Source organism: Macrobrachium nipponense, chromosome 43 (assembly GCF_015104395.2).
Source record: "Macrobrachium nipponense isolate FS-2020 chromosome 43, ASM1510439v2, whole genome shotgun sequence".
Lineage (NCBI taxonomy): Eukaryota > Metazoa > Arthropoda > Malacostraca > Decapoda > Palaemonidae > Macrobrachium > Macrobrachium nipponense.
Window position 1 is genome coordinate 12,156,942 of NC_061104.1, and position 20,275 is coordinate 12,177,216.

The following is a 20,275-nucleotide window of genomic DNA, read 5'->3' on the forward strand; positions in this document are numbered from 1 at the left end:
TTATTTCTTGCGTACAGAAATTTGATCGTTTTCAGATATTTCTGTTAGGCAGAGATTTTGTCATTCTTGTATATAGAAATTTTATGTCTTGTATACAGAAGTTATGTCATTTTAAAGGTATATCTGTGTGCTGGAATGTTATAATAATCATTTCGTGTATGCTGAAATTTTATAGTTACTTTGGTAATATTTTGGTGTAGTTTGCGTAAATTTTCACAATGAGATTTGTTGTTTTTTGACAAGATTCGTTGCATGATTTTTCATCTGCTTTGAACTCTGTCTTCAGTTAAACTATATCGTACATTAACATTCTATGTTTTGAACCCTGTTTTCAGTTAAACTATTTCGTACATTAACATCCTTTAAACTTCAACCCTTTGATGCCCTTGATGTGTTTAAAAGAATAGGTTTGGCACACACACCCACACACATGAGAAGTGTGTTCACAATGAAAGTGACATTAGGCATAATGTGTTGTCACCTTCTGCACCTACGCTAACCTTATTTTTATATTTACGAACAGTCTGGCATTACACGATTCTATTGCTACGTTGCCGGTTATTTCGATTTATAAAGTTTTTATTTTTTTCAATCTAGCTAGCGGTCCATTTTACATTTTCGACTGATGTTTTCGATTATTATAATGCAATCAGTAATTATGTACGGATTTGCATATCCGATTTGATGTAAAATTTTCTGTATATATTTATTTATTTATTATACACAGACATACACTTATTGATGTATATTAGGACATCACTTAAAGGAGGAGGTATCTAACACGAGATTTTATTCACAGAAGTTACGAGTTTTCAAGGACTAGCTGTAAAATAGACCCTGTTATTCTTTGTAATGAATGCAGGATACAATGTACAAGCGATCAGGCTTCATATAATACGTTTACGGCCGACCTTTCGTCATCGCTAATAATAAAATGACCTTCCTCAGATAAGGAACCAGCGACACGGAAGCAGTAAATTTGTGCGTAGAAGTTGGTTGATGACAGAGGCGAGAAATTGGCCCACCATTGAGAGTTGGTGGGAGCGATTCCGCTTCCAATAACGGTGCCACGCTAAACACGTGGTTAATTGGGAATGATAATTGGGAAGGGGAAGGAAGAGGGGGAGGGGGAGGGTGTTCGCGTTGACACGCTGTTCTCTGTGGAGGATTTCGTGGGTTTAAGCGAGAGTAAACTTGCACAGGAAGGATGTTTATTCTTAGTGTAAACTTCTTCTATCCTTGTTTATAGCAGTTGAAATGATACAACTTATGTTAAATTGAGTTGTTTGCAGGTAACAAAGCCACGAAGCGAGACTTTTCCAAGTTTATATTGTTTATAGCAGTTTAAAAAACTGTTAAATTTATTTGCTTTACGTAATAAACCGAAACGCGACTAATCAAAGCGTACATAAATTATCTGTAATTAAACTTCCCGCGCAGAAGTTGGAACGAAGAGGCCTAAGAATCAATTTTGCTTAGTGTATTATAGGAGTTCGATATGGCAACACTGTTAGGCTTAGAGGGAGAGGAATGTCACTGCAGTGCCATATATACCTGGCTCCTCCCTCAACTACCTCTTCCTCCCTTCTCTGCCCACCACTGCTGCTGCTGCTTCTGCTTCTGCTGCTGCTCTTGCTTCTGCTACCTTGTCATGTGATAGCGGACTTCCCCTCTGTTGTCTTTCGTGTCGCTTCGTTTTAAATCATGAAACCTACACTTCTCTCTAATTTGTGCGTCTAAGGCTCAGAATTATCTTTATATGGGCGACGTTTGTTATAAAGTATATCTTGACAACTTTTGGATTTGTTCTTGAATTTTGTAACTCCTTTTCGTCCTGAGTATTCGAGTTATGTTTCGTTTTGACTTTGCATTGATGAATTATGTAGTTTTGTGCTTCTCGTGACAATGATTGTTCTGTTACGTGTATTTACGTAAGAAATTTGTACACCTGGCGCTGGTCCAGTGTATTTTGAGTCCTTGTATACTTTAACAAAAATAGATCAGGTTTTAATGTAGTTTTTTATTGTTAAATTGTTTGAAACAGTTGTACACGGCAGTCAAGTAATTGTTAGTTGTACATGACAGTCAAGTAATTGTTAATGTTACCACTTGTTTGAGATAGTTGGAAGGTAGGATTTTATCGTTGCTTATTTCTGTTATGCACAAATTCACATTGTTCACAAGGCCGCTAAATCAGGCTTTTGTTCACCAAAAAAAAAAAAAAAAAAAAAAAAAAAAAAAAAAAAGCTTTGTGGCAGTTTCAGATTATTAGTACAAAAATATTTCTTTTTCTATCAGTGAATTCATGTTCGAAATACTTTGAGAAACGATATCCTTATTATTAGAGTTGGTTTTGGAAAAATTCGGTTTGAATTAAACTCTTACAGGAAAGAAAATAGAACCCTCCAGTTGTTGCATAAGACAGTTCTAAAGATGCTCTCTCTCTCTCTCTCTCTCTCTCTCTCTCTCTCTCTCTCTCTCTCTTCTCTCTCTCTCTCTCGTCTCATCCCCTCTCTCCTCTCTCTCTCTCTCTCTCTCTCTCTCTCTCTTGAACACCTTTAAACTTACACATCATTTTCTGCTCTCGTTCTGATTTGCTTGTATGTTAGCTTATAGTTTGTTTGATTAACGTCTATCTTTTTATAACGTATATACCTAATAGGCAAGGAACTTAGGATCAAAGGTTCTCTTGCCAATATCTTTGCCGTTCCAAGGTTCCATTAATGAATATCTCATTATGCTTCTATGCGTTTTTTTTTTTCCGGTATATTTTTGTAGGCGATTTTTTTTTTCATATTGGGGTTTATCTTTATTGCATTAATGCTTAAATACTTTTATATTCCGTTATTTTAATTGGTAGTGAATCTATCCCTTGGCTACTTTTTATAATCAATTTGTCGTCGTTGTCGGTTAAACTCTCCAACTACTTCAGTGTTGTATTTTGGTTTTGTCTACCATAATAGACATTAGTTTAGTCCTGCGTTTTACAGTATAATGAACCAGCATTTACACCTTATCCACATTTAGGTATTTCTTCACGAAGACCAGTGTTAGTGTCGTATTTTCACTACATTTGGATTTTTTTTCCGCCGCCTCCTTAGTCAACTTGCACTCATGATGTTCTCAGTGTTTTTTTTAACCATTTGCACTCCTGTATCATTTATTAATGCGTTTTAATATTTATTTTTAAATTTCTTTTTGGCCCTGTTAAAAATGCTGAATTCATAAAGCCAGGAGATTTCTATTATAATCGTCATCGAAAAGAATAACCTTTTAATACATTATTGGAATTGAAAAAGCTAGAATGCGGGAAAACTTGACTGTGTGCCAAGTTAACAAGGAAAATCACACTTGCCGGAGGACAGTAATCATTTTATATTTCCTTTCATAACAATACCCCCTTCCCCTCGTCTTCATGACCATGAAATTTCAGTTCTCCTCGGCATTTACATGGTTGTTACATTGATTTAGACTTGGGAATTACTTGATTATTTTTCAATACAGAATTGAGCTTATTCCATATGACTTAAGTTTTCGCGTGACTGTACGAAGGAGATTCTCTCTCTCTCTCTCTCCCTCTCTCTCTCATACACACACATATATATATGTGTGTGTGTGTGTGTGTGTTTCACCTCAATTTGAACCACTCAAAACTTTTAAAACGTGCGACCAGCCGTAGAAGATGTTTTTGTCATCGTATTTATTTTTATTTTAGCACTAGCAATAATTGTGTTATATTTTTCCTAACGCTACGACCAAGTAATGCTCTTCTTTTAATTAATAAGTGTTGAGTATTTATTTTTATTTTAGCACTAGCAATAATTGTGTTATATTTTTCCTAACACTACGACCAAGTAATGCTCTTGTTTTAATAAGTGTTGAGTGGGCGAGGCGGACGCTCTTGTGAATTATGCGGGTCTCGCACGCCATCACTTGATAAGGAACCCCATTACTGTAGAACAATGTCGACCGTTGGTGGGCCTGGTGTGACAAGAAGGAGCGGCGGTTATTGTTCCCGAATTATTTATCGGCGAAACCGTATTCCAAGAAAATGGGCGGAAATTAGAATGTTGATTGTCAATATATTTAACATGTGTAGGAACGCAGCTATTTAAGCGTGTAAATTAACACTAAAATTACTGCTTATTATAGGATCAACCCCTATCCAATGGAGCCTGGGACTCTGACCATATTAGACAATATCTTCCTTAAGGCAACGATGAAGCGGATTAAGGCTTAGCGGTGACCCCAGGCATCTCCTAAGGGCATATCTCCCATTATTATGTTTTGCAAATGCAACTACTTCTGTCATTCAGCACTTGATAAAGGTGGGAGTCAGTCCACCGAAATATAGTCCTTAGCTTTATACCAGTGTTTTAATGGGCCTCTTATACTTGAGACGTATCCTGTTTTAAAAGAAGAATTTATTTACATGTACCGAGAAGTATTCGGTTTTTGAAAGTTGTAGTATATTGTCTAGGATCTTATAAGAAATTAATTGCATATTTAGTTCTGATAATGTAAGTTGAACATGAGTTTTCAAAGCATTTCAAGATGTTCAGGAGAATGAAAGTAATTTTCAGCATTATTAGAAGCGTCTATGTAAGTTTTGTGATTTCCTGATAGGTGTTTTGTGAGTAAATGGTATCGGACAGTTGGTGCCATTTGGATGCTTAATGTTTATCGATTTGTGTATTTCCTACCGTTTTGAAGGATTGTAGATTTTGCCTGGCAACTCTGATGACGTTGTTCCTCTGCGAGGTGTAATTAAGTGATTTATTCGAAATATATGGCATAGCTTGTCTAGGAATATCCTTTTAAGACCTTTTGCTTTGCCGATACTGCCTAATGTTGTTGGTTATTGCTTATTAAAAATTAAAGAACGATGAAAGTTTGTGGTTCCAGTCTGATCAAAGGGAATTGGGCTTATCGACCTGGTTTGATTATGGAAGGAGAGCTTCAGTAATTCTTCTAACGAAATAGGAGCCACGTTGGCCTAGCATTAGCTAAAGGCGAGAAGAGAACTTTGCAGTGTTTTCAGCCTTTCATTTGATTGTTATCTAACTTTGTCAGACACCAAAAGTTGATCCGTCTACGCCATTAAGATTTTTTTTTTATTTATTTTTATTTAAGGGGGTTGTTTTATGAGATGTTTTTAACGAATTCCTAAGATTGGTAGATGATGTATGTTTAGTTTGTGAATATTTATTTTATTTGTATCGTAAGTATTTATTGCTTTATCACGAAGGCTTGCGGGACAGATATATACTGTTGAAAAATTCCGTCCCAAGCCTTAAGAGAAAAATAAGGATAAAAAAGAGAGAAACCCGCCAGAGGTGAAGGACCGTCTCTGTGGAAAGTTGAAATGAGTTTTTGGTTTTGGGAAACGAAGAGAGTGAAAGTTCTTTTCCCTTTTGGGGGTCAAATGAAGAAGCTTTTATTGGGCTTCGAAATGTGGAAATGGTCGGCTTCGGCACAGTTAAGAAGGGAGGTCTGAATTGAAAATCGGTTCGTGGAAATTGTTTTAATATAGTAGAACAGTTCATTTATATATATTTATATATATTTTATTTAAATATACATACTTGGAGATTTCATGTGTAGATTGAAGACTGTCCTTGAAGATGCTGTTTCATGAATATGATGTTTAATATAATTGTTTTAGAAATATTTTCTGTAATTGGAGATTTCGTGGAGATTTTAGACAGCCCTTGTCAATGGTCCTCTCTTCAAATCTCGTTTTAGAGGGCACTCGCCTTCATAAATTTCTGAGTCTATGGGTTAGAGTATGGATGCGTAGTACTAACATCATTTCACAAAAGTTTTGCATGTGCTGAAGGGATTTGGCAGTCATGGAACTTGGGCAGAGACGGAGACAGCCGAGAAGAGGCAAGATGTGTATATTTATGCACTGTTGTCAACGCTCTTTTCAGAGAAAAAAAATAAAAACACATTATTATTATTATTATTATTATTATTATTATTATTATTATTATTATTATTATTATTTTATTATTATTATTAAATTATAGTTATTAACTCTATCACAGTCCTCCAATTCGACTGGGTGGTATTTATAGTGTGGGGTTCCGGGTTGCATCCTGCCTCCTTAGGAGTCCATCACTTTTCTTACTATGTGTGCCGTTTTCTAGGATCACAACTCTTCTGCATGAGTCCTGGAGCTACTTCAGCCTCTAGTTTTTCTAGATTCCTTTTCAGGGATCTTGGGATCGTGCCTAGTGCTCCTATGATTATGGGTACGATTTCCACTGGCATATCCCATATCCTTCTTATTTCTATTTTCAGATCTTGATACTTATCCATTTTTTCCCTCTCTTTCTCTTCAACTCTGGTGTCCCATGGTATTGCGACATCAATGAGTGATACTTTCTTCTTGACTTTGTCAATCAACGTCACGTCTGGTCTATTTGCACGTATCACCCTATCCGTTCTGATACCATAGTCCCAGAAGGATCTTTGCCTGATCGTTTTCTATCACTCCTTCAGGTTGGTGCTCGTACCACTTATTACTGCAAGGTAGCTGATGTTTCTTGCACAGGCTCCAGTGGAGGGCTTTTGCTACTGAATCATGCCTCTTTTTGTACTGGTTCTGTGCAAGTGCCGGGCATTCGCTTGCTATGTGGTTTATGGTTTCATTTTTCGTATTGCACTTCCTACATATGGGAGAGATGTTATTTCCGTCTATCGTTCTTTGAATATATCTGGTTCTTAGGGCCTGATCTTGTGCCGCTGTTATCATTCCTTCAGTTTCCTTCTTTAGCTCTCCCCTCTGTAGCCATTGCCAATTGTCATCGCTGGCTAGTTCTTTAGTCTGTCTCATGTATTGTCCGTGCATTGGTTTGTTGTGCCAGTCCTCTGTTCTGTCTGTCTTTCTCCTGTCTCTGTATATTTCTGGGTCTTCGTCTACTTTTATTAGTCCTTCTTCCCATGCACTCTTTAGCCACTCGTCTTCACTGGTTTTCAGATATTGCCCCAGTGCTCTGTTCTCAATGTTGACGCAGTCCTCTATACTTAGTAGTCCTCTCCCTCCTTCCTTTCGTGTTATGTATAGTCTGTCCGTATTTGCTCTTGGGTGTAGTGCTTTATGTATTGTCATATGTTTCCTGGTTTTCTGATCTATGCTGCGGAGTTCTGCCTTCGTCCATTCCACTATTCCTGCGCTGTATCTGATTACTGGCACTTGCCCATGTGTTATGGTCTTTTATCATATTTCCGGCGTTGAGTTTTGACTTGAGTATCGCCTTGAGTCTCTGCATATATTCTTTCCTGATCGTGTCCTTCATCTCTTGGTGTTTTATATCCCCTCCTTCCATTATTCCCAGGTATTTGTATCCTGTCTCATCTATGTGTTTGATGTTGCTTCCATCTGGTAGCTTATCCCTTCAGTTCTCGTTACTTTGCCTTTTTGTATGTTGACTAAGGCGCATTTTTCTATTCCAAACTCCATCCTGATGTCCCCAGATACAATCCTTACAGTCTGGATTAGGGTATCTATTTCCTTGATGCTCTTACCATACAGCTTGATGTCGTCTATGAACATCAGATGGTTGATTCTGTTGCCTCTTTTCTTGAGTTGGTACCGGCATCCATCTTATGTAGTACTTTTGTCATGGGAATCATGGCTACTACGAAGAGTAGTGGGGACAGTGAGTCGCCCTGGAAGATCCCTCTCCTGATATTAACCTCTGCTAGTCTTATTCCAGAGCTTGTAAGTATTGTATTCCAGTTGCGCATTGTATTTTTGAGGAAGCTGATGGTGTTTTCCTCTGCCCCATATATTTTCAGGCATTCTATTAGCCATGTGTGTGGTATCATGTCGAAGGCTTTCTTATAGTCTATCCATGCCATGCTTAGGTTGGTTTTCCTTCTCCTCCTGTTCTTCATTACCATTTTGTCATTATTATTATATTATTATTATGATTATATTATTATATCATCGTTTTTACACGTAATAGTAAATGATGAACAATTAGTTGGAAATCTCAGGTGCACTTTTATCATATACGTGATGCTAGGTCATCACTCATCACAAATAAGAATGGCTATGCGATACACAGATCTCTCTCTCTCTCTCTCGCTCTCTTCTCTCTCTCTATCTCTCTCTCTCTACTCTCTCTCTCTCTCTCTCTCCTGAAATGAATTTGTATTCGGTTGAGTATTAATTATTTCTTGCGTTCTCTACCTTGACAACAGTAGCTAACACGCGGGAGATAATTGACTTGCGGTATACGTGCACAGTGCACCGATAAACTTCATCGTCCCACCTGTTTCCTCGCTCGAAATGATCAGCATGGACAAAGCAGGGAGGCTGCGTTCTTTCAGAATTCAAATGGAGTATTATGACCATCCAGAGAACTAGTTACGCCTCATCTGAATGTGCTTCAAGTTCGATTCTGTCATTGGTGAAGAATTTTCTTCCGTGTTTTGTTTAATCCCCCGAGATAATTATAGTGTGTGCTTGTATGTATGTATGTATGCGTTTATATATACATATATGTATATATGAGTGTATTTTACTGTAATTCAACATATAATATGAAGATAAAAGGCCCATAAAACTATTTGAACGGTGCAACCATATATTTCGAGCACTTCCTTCTGTGCAGAGAAGGAAGTGCTCGATATATGTGGTTGCAACGTTTAGATAGTGTTTTATGGGCCTTTTATCTTCATATATATATATATATATATATATATATATATATATATATTCCCATGTGTGTCTGTGTATTTTGTTTCTATATGTTTGTGTTAGTAGTGATAATATTTCCAGATGATTAAGAGTAAGACGTAGTAAATGTTTAATCTTAATTTGATGGATTCGGGAACCTTTTTAAATATTGACAAAGGAACCCTGAATGGGTTCAAGGAAACCATAGACTGGCAGATGAAATATGTATATGTTCTGTAATACGGTAGTTTCTGTTAGGAGGGAACAAAATAAAGGAAGAATGGAACGGGTTTCTCAGAAGACGTTGAACGGCGTTCTTACTGCCTTTATTGATGCTTCTACGTAAGGGGCAGCTAACATAGCAACCAGTAGCAACGGGTATGAGTGCATAACCTCCTGTAGGCAGTGGTAGAAAGTATCCAATGGAAGTGTGAAATAATAGCAATGGAAATTGGCTTAGTGTATTCGTATGCATAGGAGATTAGATCAAACTGGAATACCACAGCTACAGATTAAAGCAATTTATTGTTTTTGAAAAAAAGGTGTAAAAGAAAAAAATACCTGTTGTAACCCAGCAGGTGCAAGTATTTGCGCAGATCCTGTAGTTATTTAAAGCTAAACAGGGCTTGGAAGGGGTGTGGGAAGTTGACAATTGGTTGCTGTGTAAGGCGCTAGATACTGATCTTTTAAGACCTTAGATGTTTGACCTTTCGAATTCTCGGAAAGGAAAGGGGTTGGGTAAGGTATAAGTGTATCTGATGCATCACAGTAAATCGAAAGTAAGTCGATGAATACACAATACATTGTGGGATGGGAAAGGGTTTCAGTGCATTTCGAGGCGAGGTGAATAAACCTAACCACCAAGACACGAAGAGGAAGAACAAAAACGAGTGTGTCAAAGATTTAAATAGTACTAACATTTTCATATAGCAGTGGTTCTTAATTTTTTTATGACCACGCCCCTCCAAGAGTTGGTCCTTTCTTTCACGCTCCCTTGCATCTATGAGTAAAAATTCCCTCCCAGATTTAAAGGGGGGTGGGGGAATGAGAAAGAGAAGCGAGTTCAATAATTTCAAAACATGGTAAGCCCAACGAGCCTTAACAAGAGTAGTAGTCTCTAGGAAAGTAACGTTATAAAGCGATACTTTTACATTTTTTCATAAACTTCTGAATATTAGTTCCTCACTCTTGTTAAAAGAATAACGAATATAATTAGAGAAATTTTGTTTTTTCATTTTTCCCTAGGGCTCGCGCCTCCCTTGGGAATTGCTGACGCCCCCCCAGTGTAAGAACCACTGGCATATAGCATAGCAGATGTGGTGATAAGTCGAGCAATCAAAGCCCAGCCTTGCTAACTTGGCCATATCGATATCATTGGACTCGAGTTCGGAAATGTCGTGTAACCAATTTGGAAATGATTGAGGCAGTTGAGCTCATAACTTTTTTCTCTGTGGGGGTTTAGTGTTAGTGCGGTGCTCTGTAGGCATTACTTAAGGTTCTCAGCAGCGTCCCTTCGGCCCCTAGCTTCTACCCTTTTCATTCTTTTTACTGTATCTCCGTTCATATTCTCTCTCTTCCATCTTACTTTCCGTCGTCTCTTAACAATTGTTTCAGTATTATCATCGCTGAGTGACTTGTAGCGCTTGGCCTTGGCCTAAATTTTATATACCATAGAAGTTTTCATTGAATATTTTCAAGTTATGAATATTTTCTTCAGTAAAAAATGACAGCTAAGAACTGTTGTCAGTTTAGCCTCGGGTCTCCTGATGTAAGAGCCAGTTTTTATTGCTCACCCTCAGTTGTGAAAGTGTTTAATATTACTCGAGGAAGTCGGAAGGCCGGACAATTCCGGTTGAAAACCCTTTGCCCTGAGAACCATTGGAGTTGACGCCAAAATTCACTTTGTACAGTTTATTGCATGCATCAAGCTCTATCGCGGTATATCCTTTTCATAAAGCTTGATCGTTCAATTTAAAGCTGTGAATGGACCGGAGTGTTACTTATAAAATACTATGTCAAACACCGCAGGGTATTAGTAGTCGTTACGTAACGTTTTCAGTAACAGCAGAGAAATGAGCAGATTTCCGTACTTGGGTATTAGTGTGTTTCCTCAAACAGGAATTTACAATTCTTCAAAGGAAAAAAATAGTAATAAAGGCAGTCTGGTAAATTAGAGCTAACTTTAAGGGTACATATCCGTGTCCACGTTACTCAGGATTATAGTATATTCAGGCGTATCATTCCGACAACACTTGTTTTATTTCTAGTTATTTAAAATGTGGAGCATCGTCAGCTGTTTTTTGTAAGGCGTATCCTTAAAAACACTTTGAAAATAGTTACCATCTACAAATTGATGTGATGAGTTACATAATTATTGATATTGAGTGAATAGTTTTTTATTTAATATTTTTCACTAACTTGTTACTTCATGCAGATATTTCGGTCGTCTTGTCTACACTTGCATTGCTGGTAAAGTCTAAGCTCTGGCGTTTCTGAACCCAAGAGTTGAGATGATTATAGGTTGTTAATAGTGTGTGCTAGAACAATCTCTCATTTTAATACCAGACTTGTATTCACGGTCCTTTTTGGCGAAGTGCTTTTAAAAGCAGTATATTACCAGCGCCAAGTGTCCTTGAAACTTGTCAGTGTTTGGAGGGTTCAAGTGGCGATTGAAGTATTTTGTTAAAACGTACAAGAATTAATCCATGATCCCATGTCATCATCGACTCTTACATAAGATTTATTAGACAGAACACAATCGAACATCTTTCGAATACAACTATGTAGACTTTGAGTCTTATTCTTCATAGTTTTCATGTGGTATTAGGGTATTTCAGTTATTAGAGTAGCTCATCGGATTTATTTGATACGAACGTGAATGCGCTTGCTACGCTGCGCTGGAACCCGACGCTTCCCTTCATGTCTCCCCCTACCCTCCTGATACCCTACCTACCCCTCCCCCACCCTGGGCAGACAAACAAGATAGATCCACGCGGATTTTGTTATTATAGATAGATTATACAATCGAAAATCGTTAGAACCCCGTAGGGGGTTAGTGCCGTCATTGTACTTCATGTGGTTCACTGTAGGTATTACTTAAGGTTCTTTGCAGCGCGCTTTCGGCCCCTAGCTGCAACCACTTTCGCTCCTTTTACTATGCCTCCTTTCATATGGTATTTCTTCATCTTACTTTCCACTCTCTCCTAACACTATTCATAGTGTAACTGCTTTGAGGTTTTTCCTCATGTTACACCTTTCAAACCTTTTACTGTCAGTTTCCATTTCAGTGCTGGATTACCTCATAGGTCCCAGTGCTGGGTCTTTGGCCTGAATTTTATATTCAACTCAACATCGTTAGAATAGAATACAACCAAGTAGACTTTGAGTCGTCTTCGTCCGAGTTTTCGCGTGATTTAGGGTACATATTCCAAGGTATAGGACAACACCCCGCCCGCATCTGCGAAACACTGGCATGTCGAGCTGGCCTCGTCCGCCCTCGCGTGACAGAGCTCTCATTTCTTAGAGGTCTCGTGTTCTCGAAATAGATTAAATAAGGAGGATCGTATTGATGCGTGTATTTATTTTCTGAAGGCCTCGTGAAGGGGCTGCTTGACGCGGGGTTTAGTGACCTTCGGCGTCATCGTCGTCGTCGTCGCTTGGTTGCTGGCTATTAACGTGCACGTTGGAAAATCGTTTCACCTTCGGTTTCTTGAAATCGGTGCGATTATCTTTTTTTTTTTTTTTTGCTCTGGAGGAGATCTATTTTCATCGCTGACTTTGTGACCAGGCGTTTATTTTGCAAATGAGTTTTAGTTTTGAATGCCGTTGTATTTCAGCCAGTCGGTTGGATACGTGTATGAGAACAGTTTCACACACACACACACACACACACACACACACACACACACACACATATATATATATATATATATATATATATATATATATATATATATATATATGTATATGTAGAGAGAGAGAGAGAGAAGAGAGAGAGGACCAAACTCTAGTAGCAGGGCGGAGCAAAAGTAGATTTAATACAGTGGTGTCAATGTACAAAGTGAACCACAGGAATTACAATCACACTTTCAATTATTGTCCGGCCCAAAATTTTGTGTCGAAGGAACACAACAGCTTAGTAGTTATATATAATTATATATATATATATAGATATATACTATATATATATATATATATATATATATGTCTGTGTGTGTGTGTAGTGTAAAAAGTCCCCTTGATGAATCTCTCTCTCTCTCTCTCTCTCTCTCTCTCTCTCTCTCTCTCTCATATGAAACAACACTTTGATCTTTAAATGCCATTGGTCTCAGGAAAGGGGGGAGAAATGTTAATGAGTATAATGCGACAGCAAGGGAACGAACCAACTGGGAAAATGCTAATAGGATGGAAAGTTTAAGTCTTCATAAGGTAATATGACTAACACGCTCATTGCGGGTCCTGGAGATGGTGTGGGCCTGTGTGGGGCGTTCGGTCTTGTTTGCCTTCGTTCTTCTGTCATTGTCCTCAGACCAGTGGTTCTTGACCTTTTTGTGACCCCGCCCCCTTTAAGAGTTAGTCCTTCCCTCCACTCCACCCCCCCCCCCCCTTCCATTGCATCTATGAGGGAAATTCCCTCCCAGATTTAAAGGGAGGAAAAGAGAGAGTTGTTAGGATTAGGATGTCTCAAAGACTTATTAGTCCATCTGAGGAGACATCGTGTGCTCACTTATCTCTAGGAGCAGGTTTTACTGTGCAATCACAGTGTCCTAATGATTTTGTCTAGCTTTCTTTTAAACTCTTCCACACTGTTGCTGTTTACTGCTAGAGAGAGAGAGAGAGAGAGAGAGAGAGGGGATGAGAGAGGAGAGCGAGAGAGACAGAGAGAGAGAGACGAGAGAGAGAGAGAGAGAGAGAGAGAGAGAGAGAAGGGCTTTTGAGGGATAGGGAGGGAGGTAAATGATTACAAAACATGGTTAACCCAACTAGTCTAACTACAGTAGTAGATTATGTGAAACTAACGTTATAAGGCGATTTTTTTTCTTAAACTTCTGAATATTAGTTCCTCACTCTTGTGAAGAGAATGACGAATATAACTAGAGATTTTTAATTTTTCCCTAGGGGTCGCGCCTCCCCTGGAAATTGCTGACCCCCCCTAGGTTGAGAACCATTGCCCCAAACTTCCCTTGACTTAAAACGGATTCAGCCAAGTATTTATTTTCCGAGAATGCTAACGTTTATTGAAAATTGTTAATCCCACGAAAGTTAGGTTTCATGATATATATTTAATCTTTTAATCGTAGTGGTGTTTCATACACGTTCTCAAACACTTATACACTGACCATTTATTGTAAAGGACATGATGTAGGCACTAAATGTGGATTTTAAAGTATCTCTCGTAGTTAATGATTTTGTAATTATGTCCTAAATTTGCGATATTTAGGATATTAATCAGATTTAAGGATTATTTTTTTTTTAGGTTTATAAAGTGTAAAAGGATTGTAAATTTTTTCAGGTTCTTAAACAATGTAAAATATATAATTTTTTAGTTATTTTAGCTACTATAATGGTGTAATTACGAAATGTATATGTTTATTTTAGTATTATTATTTTTCAATTCCAGGACGCGTTCATTCAGCGACCGTCTCCGCCGTGAACACCACATCCAAAAGCGTCACCGTAGAATGGTTCGAAAAGGGAGAAACCAAAGGAAAAGAAGTGAGTATTTTTTTATTATTATTATTATTATTATTATTATTATTATTATTCATAGTTGCAACCCTTTTCTTATTCCTTTAATTGTACCTCCGTTCACATTCTCTTTATTCCTAACAACTGGCCTGCCTGATCAAATATATATATATAGAGACTATATATTATATATATGTATATATTATATATATATATTAGACAATTGACTCACCCTTGTATTTGGCCTTTTTCCTTCAAAGTCAATCTCTCTCTCTCTCTCTCCTTCTCACGTCTCTCTCTCTCTCTCTATCGCTCCCTCTCTCTCTCTCTCTCTCTCCTCCGCTTGTAATTGTGTTTACTTATTGTATTGTTGATGCTCTTACCGTACGTTTACAATTATAGTTAATATTAGAGTGAATTGATGCAAAGTTGAAATGGCCTACATTGCGCAAACTGAAATTTCAGAGGAAAGTTTTCGCTAATTTGCGAAATTCGGTGGTCTTGAAATCGTACTTATAACCCGAATGTTTTATTGGTTGGGAATATTCCTTAGTAAGCAACGTTCTCAAGTGATATATGCCTCTTGATAAATTGCTTGCAAGATAACGATTTTTTTTTGAAGAGATATGAGAAGGGACGAGTAAATTCAGATTAGAAAAATGAGTGTAGGTGAACTATCGAGGTGGCTGTAACCTTCACGATTGCTGTTTGCGTGTTGGAAGGAGGATTTTGGATAAAGATCGATGTATGAAGTATAAGTAAAGAATGAATGGTCTAAACTTTGGGTAAGTGGTTAGTAGTATCAGAAAATAGATGGGCTAAAGGTTTAGATGAATCAAAATAGATGGGCTAAAAGGCTTGGATGTATTAGAAAATAAGTGTTCGCAAGTCTTAGATGTATCAGAAAACAGCTGGGCTAAAGACATATACTATGTATCAGAAAATAGATGGGCTAAGGCTTAGATGTATGAGACTATAGATGGGCTAAGGCTTAGATGTATGAGACTATAGATGGGCTAAGGCTTAGATGTATGAGACAATAGATGGGCTAAGGCTTAGATGTATGAGACTATAGATGGGCTAAGGCTTAGATGTATGAGACACTAGATGGGCTAAGGATTAGATGTATGAGACTATAGATGGGCTAAGGCTTAGATGTATGAGACAATAGATGGGCTAAGGCTTAGATATGAGAGACAATAGATGGGCTAAAGGCTTAGGTGTGTCAGAAAATAAAAAAGGATTAAAGGGTTAGAAATACTGAGGACATTTAGAATAATATTGTAGTGATAATACTGTTGGGACATGGCATTTCGTTTGTGGAGAATCTTAGGTAGCGTCTTTTCCAATTAAGAAAAGGACGGTGGGTGTTGAAAGTAGTTTTTTGGGGAAATCCCAATCTGTTTATGGCTCTTGGGAAGAAATAATGGTTGGTATGACATGCACTCTGCTCGTAACAACAAGCTCTCTCTCTCTCTCTCTCTCTCTCTCTCTCTCTCTCTCTCTCTCTCTCTCTCTCTCTCTCTCTCTCTCTCTCTCTCTCACACACACACACACAGTTCATGACGTGAGTAAGGGTTGTAGATGAACGAAATCATGACCTTGTATAGCGTTAGCATGAGTTCAGGTTCATTAACTGATGGTCACAGTAATTATTGCGAGACATGAAATATTGAGATATCGAATATTTAGTTCTGTGGGTTCTTATGTTCTAATATTTTATCCAAGATGCTAATCTATAATGAATGAAGATGGAGTAGCCGAAGTGGTCGAACGGCTTTCTGTTTTGAATGTTTTATGAATGATTAAAGCGCTGATCATCATCATCTTCTTCTTCTTCTTCTTCTTCTTCCTTTTTTTATGGGGGTGTATGAACAATTATTATATCCATTCTAGTCCATAATCAGTGTTATTTAATTTATGTACGAAAATTAATTGGTATAGTCTGTACTGTATCATTATTGTGTTAAATCCCTTACGGGGGTGGTACCGTCAGCACACCTCATGCGGTGCACTGTGGACATAACTTAAGGTTCTTTGCAGCGTCCTTTCAGCCCCTAGCTGGAACCCTTTTAATTCCTTTTACTGTACCTCCGTTCATATTCTTCCATCTTACTCTCCTCAACCCTCTCTTACAATTAATTCTTAATGCAACTGCTTTGAGGTTTTCCTTCTGTTACACCTCTGAAACCTCTTAGGTCCCAGCGCTTGCCCTTCGGCCTAATTCTGTATTCTCTTATTATATTAAAATGCGAGATATTGAGATTGACGAAAAATGGTGTTTGAAGAAAATGGTAATAATCTGGAAAGTCACGATTTGTCTCATTGAGGAAAATGGTAATAATCTGGAAAGTCACGATTTGTCTCATTAATTTTTCAGATCGAATTCGATGCCGTTTTCGCCCTCAACCCAGACTTGGCGCCGCAGGACCAGAATGCGATGCCCCCGCCTTCGAAATTTGTGAGTATGACTGATTCACTTCCTACTTCTCCAACCTGCATCTAAAGACTGAATTTCAAAACGGGGAAACCTGGTTTAGGAGTCGACTCACGACTGTTCGCTGCTGGGCTGGACCACCACGCCACGTGGTGGTTGTTTGAGTCTTCCAAGTTTTAAATTCAGCCTTTAGACTTGTGGTCAAACGCCCACCGACTTAACAAAACTCCGAGGCACTCCCTTAAAAGCACCCGCCCATCCGTTACCTCACTCTCACCCTGGGCATGTCTATTTTTGTTTTCCAGTAGTCACACGCCTACACGTGTCACACACACACAATGTGCACACCTGTCAGTCTTCCCTTCGCCCTCATCCCTTACAAGGAACACACATGCAGCATGTAGCACCCTTTAATCAATAGAATATAATTTTTTATGTACAGTTATTTGGTGTTCAGGTTTTTTTTAGTTGTGCACTGTTTTGGGGGACTTAGCCTTTTGATGGGTGTATGTTTGGTATGTGTCTGACCTTGTTCAGTAGTCTGGATTAATGTCCCTCGTAGTGTAATTCACTGGTCATAACTGGTATGAATATGGGTTGCCCCTTTAAATTTTTAGTGTATATATAAAGTTACTGTTGCACGGTCCTTCAGAAACTGCAGAAGTGTTTTTATTTAACACGGGTTGCTCGTGCTGGTTAGATCATATGACCCCCCACGGATGAGAGAGAGAAAGAGACCATGCTTTTGCAGCATTGGCTTTTGGGTTCTAATAAAACTGATGGGAAACGTGACTCATTGTGCTGTGTGTGACCACAGATTTTGGGATATAGGGAAGTGCATTTCTTTTCTTTGGAAGTCTATGGTGTGATCTGGATGATTCTTATGGATAAAGCCACTCATAGTTTTCTGTCAGGTTTCATAGATTACCCTCTCGGGTGGGAACAATTGATTCAAGGGAGGGAGAGTTGGTTAGAGATCCCTTCCCCCTCCCTACTTTTCATAAAGTAATTGAGCTGAGTATTTTAACGACGTCATTTATAGAAGATTAAATGAGAGCTTAACTCTTAATTAATTTGGATTAGAAAATCTGATATGTTCAATTTGATTCAATAATCATAGTAAGTTTTGTCAGATTTGATTCGCCTTTGTATAGTCTTTTCAGCATTTTGTTAAATTTGTTCACAGGATTCAGATTTTCAGTTGAATATGCCGAAAATAAAGTTAGTTATAAGAAGGTAGGGAAATATATTCAAAGGATGAGCTTTGGGTGTTGAGGCCTCTTCTAATCTACACTCAGTTGGTTACTTACATGAGTAGTGCCATTACCTATCGACCCTTTCAAAGAATGATACTAGAAATCAGACATAATTAGATTGATAATGACTTGAAGCCCAAGTTGGGCTCATCACTGACAGGAAAGTGAGTTTTCCATTGATTACCGAATGTACAGATTTGATCCCCAAGTGTTTCCCCTCAGGTTACAGAAAGCGATTAGTGCATTATTAGTGTCGATTAGAACACAGCAGAATGAACGGAATGACGCGCAGGTAATCACACATCCCCTTGCCTTCCATTAGGTGTGGTGGCAGAATAGCTTCTTGAGGTATTTCGTAACCTTCCAGAGCTGATGAATGCTGACGGGTTATTGTTTGCCTACGTCCTGCTTTTATAACTATAGGAAAAACGTCAATTGTTCCTCCTTATTTCTCTTTCTCTTCTTCCCTCCCTCCCTCCCTCTCTCTCTTCCCTCCCCCGAACTGTGTCCTTGGCTGCTCCTCTACGCACCTCCCCTGAATTCACCCCCAGCAGGACGACGAAGACGAAGAGTCCAGCTTGTCCGAAGAAGCTGACCTGAGCGACTACGTGTCCGGCCTGAACGTTGGCCGCAACACCCGCGGCTCTGGCCGTTTCCTGCGCTCTTCCCAGACTTCGAGCAACGTACCAGCTGGATACCACCCGCAGAGACCCCCATCCGCCCACACCTCACACCTACCGCGCCCACCGGGTCACCAAGTAGCCCGGTCTCAGTCAGCCTCCAGACTTACCATGGTACGACACGTCCCCCCCTCCGCCCCTCTCTCCCATACCCCCATCCCCATATTTTTGGCATTAAGCCCCAGGAGCACTCGGCCTGCTGCTGCTGACGCTGACGCTACTGCTGCTGTTGCTGCTGCTGTTGCTGCTGTTCTTGAACGCCATCTCCACTGCCCCGCGGCTCCCATGTTAATGATTTGCCTTTTATTTTAGGTGTTTGCCAAATATAATGGTTCCCCTTGGCCCCGTTCTCCTAACCATTTATACCCCCCTCTCCTATTCTAGAGCTACCCCAATTAACACTTCTTTATCTGTTGATCTTGTGTTCCCTGACTTCACGGCCTAATTGGATGGTAGGAGCATTTATTTCTTGGCATTGTCATCTCACTTAAAAATATTTATCTGAAACAGTTTTATCAGTAACGAGTGATTTTCAAGATGCAAAATGTTGTTGCATTCTTCTGCCAACGTTTGGGACTTGGTGGGTATCCTTCGGGAATGACGCCCGGCAGACCCGTGTGTCATTCCTGCGGGATATCACGAGCCTAACTGGAGTGTGAAGGCAAACTTCTACAACAGTTCAAGTAGTGGAAAAAAAAAAAATATTCGTATCAGTCTCTTCACAATTTCACCGTCTAAGTGTGACGAGTGACAACAGTGCGTCTGCTGGGAAGCACCTCCCTTAGGATTCCTAAGTAGTCATTGGGGTACTTTGGGGTACTTGATGCATGATGCCCATGGGGACAGATGTCTCAGTCATCGGAGACCTAACGGACGTCTTTCCCAGTATACGCACTTCAACCATCACAACTGGAATTACTTTCTATCGGTCATTTGATCCAAAATCAGTCGGGGCAGCGCCCTTTTGCTTGCAGATGGTCCCATTTTCACTCCCTCAGCACGACCACCCCCCCACGCACCAGCCAAGCAGAAACTCTCTACTGTATATATGCTTTTCTTTCCCTACAGTGAATCTTAAGGACCCCTTTTTGGCTTTCCGATGAGAATGATTAAACATTTGCTTCCTTTTTTTTTTATAAAGTGGAACTAATTTTCCCAAGCATGTGCATGTGTAGTTAGTGTAATGCTGTGAATATAATAATAGTGACGTGAGCATGTTGACTCCATAGTTTTGATTAAATTGACTGAAATAAAAGAATACATTGTAAATATGACACGGCTCAGTATTTTAGACCGGTACATTTTACGAAGGTCCAAAAAAAGTGTGTGTATACCTTTTACATTTACAAGTGATCCAGGTTAAGGGTAGGTTTGAATACGTACACAAATCCCAAGTCGAGGACTAACCAATTATGCCTTACCAGTACACCGACCTCCCACAGGGTCAGATTTTCTTGGTCACCTTTGACCTTGAAAGAGGTCTCATTTAGTGATGTCACATATCATCTTTATTTTTTGTTTT

General features: G+C 39.0%; 1 protein-coding gene across 2 annotated transcripts in view; it reads left to right on the forward strand.

Moving 5' to 3' along the window:
• Positions 1-20,275, forward strand: part of LOC135213535 (kinesin-like protein KIF2A) — a 132,344-nt gene that overhangs the window by 79,556 nt on the left and 32,513 nt on the right. The window contains exons 2-4 of one of the 2 annotated variants that reach the window (XM_064247462.1): positions 14,313-14,407; positions 16,761-16,841; positions 18,625-18,867. In XM_064247462.1, the coding sequence (XP_064103532.1) occupies positions 14,313-14,407; positions 16,761-16,841; positions 18,625-18,867 (419 nt within the window). The remainder of the gene's footprint in view (positions 1-14,312; positions 14,408-16,760; positions 16,842-18,624; positions 18,868-20,275) is intronic. The other variant, XM_064247463.1, reaches the window with a different exon arrangement.